The following is an 8,524-nucleotide window of genomic DNA, read 5'->3' as shown; positions in this document are numbered from 1 at the left end:
TATTTTTTTTTTATAATTTTATAATTTTTTTTATTTTAGGGGTAGTTTAGGAATAAATTAAAAAAATTTATTAGAAAGGACGATTTTAAATTTAAATGCGACTTTAAGGACGATTTTAAATCAAAATATACATCGGGGACGGGTTCGATTCTGACCCTCAACGTGAGGGACCAAAATCGTACTTATCCCTAATAAATAACAAGATATGATTTAAATTTGAATTGAGAATCAAATTTAAAATCAGTAACAAATCTCATACTATATAGATGTATGCCAAGAGTAGAGGAATGTGAAAGAGACGAGAATAAAACACAAGAGTTTTATTCCTTTACCTCTACATACATAAATGTATGTGAGTCTGATTCTTGGAGAAGAATTTAATGGCGTGCAAAGAGTTGCAAGAGGTTTCTCAATTTAGATCAGATATCCATTGGTCAAGGAGTTGACAGCAAAGGTTGGTCTCGGTGTGGATACGCATAGCGCACCATCGAAGGAGAAAGTGATTTTTACTAAAGCGTCTAGAAGTATTTAGATCTGATTTATATATTAAATTATTGGAATAAAATTTAAACACAAAATAGATCTTTAGGATTATTTTTTTTTCTTCTGCTGCGTATTATGAACACATGGTAATGCTTCATTTATTTTATTTAACATCCATAAAATATTTTGAACAAACTGGAAATAAAATTGCAAAGAAAATATATGTCGTTATGGTTATTGTTGATATATCTCCCAAGTCCCAACACATCAATCTCAATCTGATTAGGATGGGATATATTATATTAAAATAGAGAGAATTAGGTGGATACATCTGAGAAGGTATAGTAGGTCCAAAGTGTGATTCTTAGTTCCTCAATCCTTTCCTAAATAATCTTTCATAGGGTGCCACTTATCTAATGATTTGATTCGGTTTCCCTTTCTTCCCTGATGGATGGATCGGAGTAATTAACTCACCCTATACACACACCAATCATGAGTTGAGAATTATATTAGTTTTCCAACTGCACTGTAATATTAAAAAAATGATAAATCATTATATCTAACTATATATAAATAAGTTGACAACAAAAGCATTTTAGAAACATCATAGCATATCAAAATATATATGATGTGAAAGCAAAATAGTTGCATGCATGCATATTAATCCTAATCCTAATGCACCATCATTCACAGCTAAGAAATGTTCCAACATAAGTTCTTTAATCTGAAAAAGTAGTTATAACTAAGCCCTTTTAACATATCCAATTAATTAATCTCGCTAATTACTACATGCATCTGTCCTCATTCCTCATTATATAATGGCAATCCCTTCTCTCACTTTCCACACAAATTAATTAACACTAACACTACTACTAATAAGTAACACAAAAGAAACTAACTCTCATCACTGAAAAGTGAAAAATGAAGATCACAAAACAACAACAACAACAACCTCTCTTCTTTTCTGTCAAATTTCTACTGCTATCACTAGCACTCACCACCACCACCTTAGCCCAACTCCCCCCAACCCAGCCCGCTCCATCTCCGCCTACAACCACCGCACCATCCCCAGGATTCAGCACAGTCCCCCTTGTACCGGTTTCACCAAGCGGCGCACCCATCGCAGCGGCCCCAAAAGCCCCCACCATTGATATAATCCAAATCCTGAAGAAAGCAAAAAGATTCTCCGTCCTCATCCGCCTACTGGAAACCACACAACTCATCAACCAGCTCAACTCGCAGCTCGTAACTTCTGGTTCTGGAGGGTTAACCCTCTTTGCACCCGAAGATACCGCCTTCTCAAAACTCAAACCAGGGTTCTTGAACTCCCTGAGTGACAGAAAGAAGGTGGAGTTGTTGCAGTTCCACACGCTCTCTTCCTTCATCTCTATCTCCAACTTCGACACGCTAACCAACCCGGTGCAGACGCAGGCCGGCGACGACCCTCAGAGGCTTCAGCTCAACGTAACCACCTACGGCGGCAGCCAGGTCAGCATGACCACCGGCGCCGTCAATGCCTCCATCACCGGAACCGTTTACACAGACAGCAAACTCGCCATATACCAGGTGGACAAAGTGCTTCTCCCTCTGGACGTAGTGCTTCCCGCCAAGGCTCCGGCACCGGCGCCAGGGAAGGCTAAGGCTGACAAAACCAAGCCATCCTCGTCGTCGTCGTCATCCTCCGGTGAAGGGAAGGCTTCGCCCACAGAAGGTTCATCAAATGGTGGTGAATCGAAGGGAATGTGGATGGGTGTTGTTCTTGTTGTCGTTGTTGGAGTGACTACTATAATAGGTTGAAGATGAAGGATTCAATGGTTTTGTTGTGATTCGATTCTCTTTAAATTTATGTTGTTTATGGTATGTTAAGTTGTGATATATATTTTCTTTTCCTTTATGCTTTTCTTCATCCATTTATACATCATATTTATTTTTCATGTTTCAGAGGAAGTTGTCCCCTAAATTAAATTTTAGAAGGTTATATTTAACTGTGTTTATATAGTTTTTTGGACTATTTGAGAATGTTCTAAATAGTTTTGGAATGTTCTAAAATGTTTTAAAAGGTTCCAAAATACCCTAAAAAGTTTTAGAAGATTCTGAAAAGTCATAAATTATTCTAGAAGAGTGTGGAAGTATATAAAAGTATGAAGAGTAATATGAAAGAATTTATAAGTATTTAGAGAAATATGAAAGGATAGATATTTATAGTGAAGATTCTAGATGATTAATCTAGATCGATGATTAGATTTAATCCTAACCATCTATTAAAGAAATGAATGGCTATAAATAAGAGTTAAGAGTTGGTGTGAGTCATAAGTATGAAATAATTATAACAAATACTTGAGTAATAAATTATTCTTCTACCAAAATTTTCTTTTTTTGTGTTCTCTTGTATACATTGGACTTATTTTTTTGTTTTAATATTAGTTAATTTTTTAAATTATTTTTTATTTTAAATTCTTAGATTATAAACTTTAAAGTCTTAGATTTTCAAAATAGCAATAAAAAACGTTAATTAACATGACCAATAAAAAGTTCTGATAAAATTATGAGTCATGCTTTGAAGTTTTGGGCTTTCCACACAATAGTCCACTACTATTTCTTGGATCAATTATTCATTTGCCAGCCCAATAACTTATTAGATCACTAATCTTTGCCAACACTTCTATTCTCATGACCAAATTATGTATACTAGCTAAAGTTAATTTATGGTTTTACTTTTTAAACATATAAAAATGATAAAAGTGAAATTAGTTGACTTAATAAGTAATTTATAATTTAGTTAAGAGATTTTGGAATCAAGTGTCAGAAACCAGAAAAAAAAAATTATGAATTATATATGATAAAAAAATATTTTAAAAAAATTGTACACCAATTCTTTTGATATACTTATAATAATAGAGTACAGACGAAAGGCTTCTATCTTTTAGCTTATGTAATCAAGGTTTAAAATCCGATAACTATTAGATACACATTTCATTTCATTAGGGTTTTATGACGGCATTTGTAGTAATACATTGCTTTTATTTTTTAGATCAACTTAATTCTATTTAGTAGATGAATAAATAGAATCATTCATCATGCCATAAAATTTCTTCGGTTTAATTACTCTGTTGGTTCCTATAATTTCATCAAATTTTTAATTAGGTTCTTATATTTTTTTTTCTTTCAATTGAGTCCCTACATACACCGCTTTAATTTTGTAATTAAGTCCTTTCTAGTATAAAAAATATTAGAGTTAACTGAATATTTCTTCGCAAATTGAAGGTATTTATAATTAAAAACTTAATTTAATGTTCGACCGCATATATTTTGGTAAAAATATTATGTTAATTTTAACATTTTTAATTTGAAAAAGACGTAATTACAAAATTAAAAGTAGTGTAAGAACTAAATTGAAAGGAAAAAAAGTATAAGGACCTAATTAAAAATTTGGTGAAACTATAGGGACCGAAAGAGTAATTAAACCAATTTCTTCCCAATCCTTGCTAATCATAATTTTGGAGTTGGAAATATTTTATTGGTGTAAATACAAGTTTGCCGTATCAAAAGTAGGGACACACTATACACATAAGAGCAAGTGAAATTAAACCAACTTATTATTTGTGTAACTCCTTTTGAAAGTTATATATATATATATACACCAGAGGTACAACTTTAACACTAGTTTAATTATTTTGCATTGACCACTTCCAAGTCCAAGATAGAAGATACATGCATTTCTCACTTCAGTACTGTTCCTATGATGGCAAATTAAAAACATATTGATTTCATGCATCTCCATTAATTGGTTGTAGACTTGTAGATTAATCAAACCGTTATTTAGGGTAGAAAAAGACACTAAGCTAGCGTGTAGTTCAGAGTTTATAGCCACATGAAAAGACAAAGCAAAACAGCTAGCCACTACTAGTTTCCCACCCTACATTCCTTCTTGCTTCTTGTGGCCAATTTGGTTCCTTGATTTTATTGATTTAGCGCTATATATTATTAATTAATTTATCGTTATTATTATTATAGCGCGTATAGCAGCAATATTTATATTATTTTATTGAAATAAAATTGTTGACTAGTTGACTTTGGCATTCCTTCGGGTATAGGTAAGAAAATTGTGTGTTAGCAACGATCTCAAATCTGCGTGGTCGGTCATTTTATTGGCCGCGAAGAAGACAGCAACCACACAAATGAATCCCTTTTCCTTCTATATTTTATGACAAAGTTTTTGTTTTTGTTTGGTTTTCTAGAGGCATTGCCTGCCGCCACACGTTCTCATTAATCTTTTCGTCGCAAATTATTTGAGTAGTTGATTCCAAAAATTAGCTCGTTCTATTCGGTATTTAAATTTGTTTTTTTTTTACAAAAAGAATTATACGTTGCCTTTTCCAAAAATAGTAGCGGTAAATACTTACAAAGACAATCAAATGCGCAAGTTAAAAAGAATATATAATAATAAAGATAATATTTAGAGTGAATAACGTATGGTAACTTAACGAGTCACTTGTATTTATGAAATTGTTAATGCTTATAGAAAGTTAGAATATCTACGATAAAGTTAGTCTGATTTTTTAGTAGGCAGTTTTTAACTTTGGACGAATAGATTTTGTTCATTTTTATTTTTTTTTTAAGTATTAAAACGGAGTAGTTTATTTTTATTTTATTCATGAGATGTTAATTGATTTAGATTTCAGTTTATAAATATATTTAGGGGTGGCAACAGGACGGGTAGGGGCGGGTTTTTGCTCTACCCGATCCCGTACCGCCATACAATAATTAGCATAAAACCTGTTCCATTTCTATCCGCAGGTAGTAAAACATTGAACTCTAACCCATTTCTATAATTATTAAAATCCAATAAATAAAACTAAATTTTAAAATTTATATAACTATCATCACATACATAACATAAATTAAAGTAAAAATTTAAATATGATACAATATTATTGATCATTTACTAATTATTTTACATATATTATATATATAGCGGGGCGGGTAGGGGCGGTCATTATCTAAACCCGACCCTGCTCCGCCCCTTTCCAAGAACCCGTCTCGAATGGGTAGGAACGGGGTGGATACCCACAAATTTGGATAGTATTGTCATCTCTAAATATATTAGAGTTGGGTTATTACTAACGGATTGGATCAGTACTAAATTTCTGTTTTTTTTTTCCAGCTTATAAAATGCGTATAAATCTTAGAGAGATAAATAAACAAATAACTTAATGATATTATTTCTTATAAAACATAAGAACAATTCTAATACTATTTGTTACCGTATCAGTATGTGCTTAATATTTGCCCAAAACCCTAAAATAAGGAGAAGCACCCCGAATCTTCATGTCCCAACGCTTGCCACATGGCAAAATTTCACGCATACAGATAATCTTAATGCACCCTTCGTGTGGGTTGAACAAGCATAAAAAGCTCAATTTTTTTTGGAAGAAAATTAGTAAAATTTTATGAAAAAATAAATCTTTTTCAAGTTAAACCTAATTTTGTAATTGTCTTAAATGTCATCACTAAAGAACTTTTTTTTTCATAACTTAAAAAAAAATATATATGAAAATGATTTAAGACACCAAACAACAACCCTGCATGCTTTGAATTGGTTTTCTTACGTAGATATATATATTAGCTTCTCGTATCAATGCGGTGACTTATTGATTTATTTATTTATTAAAGATGAACTATTAAAGAGATGAATAGTCCATAGTCAGAGATAATAATTCACGTGGTTTTGAGTGTGTATGACGTTTTAGTCGGCGGATCGGGTAAGCTAATACCAAGTAATAACCGGAATCAGTTCGGCAGTTTTTTAATTTTTCAACAAATATAATAGCTGCATGTGCATATAATAACAAACAGTTTCATAGCTAAAAACTTCGAATGTGTCCCCTGATTTTGGGTGTTTAGGGTTCTTGAGGTAAACGAATTAAGAGCCAAATGCCACCAAGCAATAGGCTCGCCAGCAGTCACGGATTAATAAAACGAAAAGAAAAGAAAAAAAAATAATAAATGCATAGCCTTGATAATAAAATTGAACGCATATTATTCTATTAGTGATATTAATTTTAAAGTGTATGTGATAAGCAGCATGCGTTATCGTTATTCTTCCACAACGTGCTTTTGTTGTTACGTTGTTATCCATGTTTGAACAGTTAAAATTAATGGTGAAAAATAATGAGTATAAATATATGAATTAATTAATTAATTAGTCGGCTAAGAGCGAAAGGATATTCAATTAATATATTCATTATTCATTTAAGCATGTGATTATTAGAAAGTTTTAATATTGCGACCATCATGAAATCACTCTTCTTAAACTCTCTAAAATTGATATAAAAAAATAGTTATATTTTTAATATTATTTTAAATATTTTTTTGATTTACTTAATTAAAAATTAAACTCTAAATTTTTAGATATAGAATTTAGGGTAAAAAACCTAAACAAGCCAAAGGGATATCAAATTTACACAAATAAGCCAAAGCAAAATCTGATTCATCAATCAACCAAAGGACATTTCTATATAGTTCGAACCAAATAGGTTCGAACTAACTTTCCAAGTAATTCGAACCAAATAGGTTCGAATTACACATGTTCCCATAGCCACATAATTCGAACCACCATGGTTCGAACTCAACCTCCATAATTCGAACCAAATAGGTACGATTTACACGTAAATTAATTCGAACCAGCTTGGTTCGAATTACACAGACCATATTTCGTACTAGCATGGTTCGAATTAGTGAGGAGGAGAGCTGTATATATATGGTGTGAAGGTGGGTTGATATCATTAGAGTGGGGTTACATGGCTAGTGAGGAGAGTTTCGCTGTGTTGGTTCACCACAGAGGATCCATTAAGAAGAAAACTCGTTCCAGTGTGAAGTTCACTGATAAGGATCCTCTCTGTATTATCGTCATGCCTACGACGAGGTATGAGGACCTTGTTAGCTCTGTACTGCTGAAACTCGGTCTGGAAGGTGTGAAACGGGTTAAGAAGTTTTTTTATCGATTTCCAATCACGGTGCTCCAGAACACCGTAAAGTACGATTGTTTCACGGTCGGGAGTGATGAGGACTTGCAGATCATGTTTCATTGTCGCCGGCAGTTTCCAGAGGTTAGGACACCGTACCAGAACTATTGACAAAGTTGGTTGATGCGGTGTCCAGCTCGGTGGGTTCGAACTGGAATACCACCACTTTAGCCACGGTAGCCGGTTCTAGCTCCAGACCTGCCGTTGCATCTTTCTCCGTCCCTGCGTACGAGCCACCCATCCAACCTGTCGCCTCCCCTCCGTTCGCTGTTGATCTCATCGGCAGTGTAGGCGACGAGGTCGGTGAAGGTGGGTATCTGCCGACATCTTTACAGTGTGCTGCACCGGCTGGGGTTGGAGATGGATTCTTGGATGATCCAAAGGACGATGATGTCGAGCCAGATATGATTGCTGATGACAGTGGCGATGATGTTGGAGCAAGTGAGCCTGCTAGGCCGGGCGGTGGTTCTAGCTCTGGCACGCAGCAGTATCCTCCACATTTTTTCTCTTTGGACTTGGATGCCATGAGGCAGGAGGGGGTTGCTGGGCAGCCGGCTGGATTTGGCGCTATAGATGCTGAAGGGTCTGCAGGTCTGACAGAGTTTCAGGTTGGTCAGCAATTTCCGGATAAAGAAGAGGCCCTGTTAAGTGTCAAGACTTACAGCATCCGGCGAGGGGTACAGTACAAGGTCGTGGAGTCTGACTATCGCCGGTATGTGGGCAAGTGTTCTGAGTTCAGCAATGGGTGCACATGGTTGATTCGGCTCAGTCTCCGACAGCGCAAGGGGATTTGGGAGGTCAAACGTTACAACGGACCGCATACTTGTCTCGCCACCTCCATTTCCAGCGACCACAGGAGTTTGGATTACCATGTCATATCGGCATTCATTATGCCAATGGTGAGGGCTGATGCATCCGTCAGCATCAAAGTACTCATAAATGCCACCACCGCACACTTTGGGTTTAGGCCAACTTACAGGAGGGTCTGGTTGGCGAAGCAGAAGGCTGTTGCCCTC

General features: G+C 34.9%; 1 protein-coding gene across 1 annotated transcript; it reads left to right on the top strand.

The window, feature by feature from the left end:
• Positions 1,198 to 2,430, top strand: LOC107621764 (fasciclin-like arabinogalactan protein 11). The gene has a single exon (XM_016323769.2). The coding sequence runs from the start codon at positions 1,405 to 1,407 to the stop codon at positions 2,278 to 2,280; it is 876 nt and encodes a 291-aa protein (XP_016179255.1). The 5' UTR covers positions 1,198 to 1,404; the 3' UTR covers positions 2,281 to 2,430.

Source organism: Arachis ipaensis, chromosome B10, assembly GCF_000816755.2.
Source record: "Arachis ipaensis cultivar K30076 chromosome B10, Araip1.1, whole genome shotgun sequence".
Taxonomy (NCBI): domain Eukaryota; kingdom Viridiplantae; phylum Streptophyta; class Magnoliopsida; order Fabales; family Fabaceae; genus Arachis; species Arachis ipaensis.
Note: the sequence above shows the minus strand (reverse complement) of the source record. Positions and strands in the feature narration are given on the sequence as shown.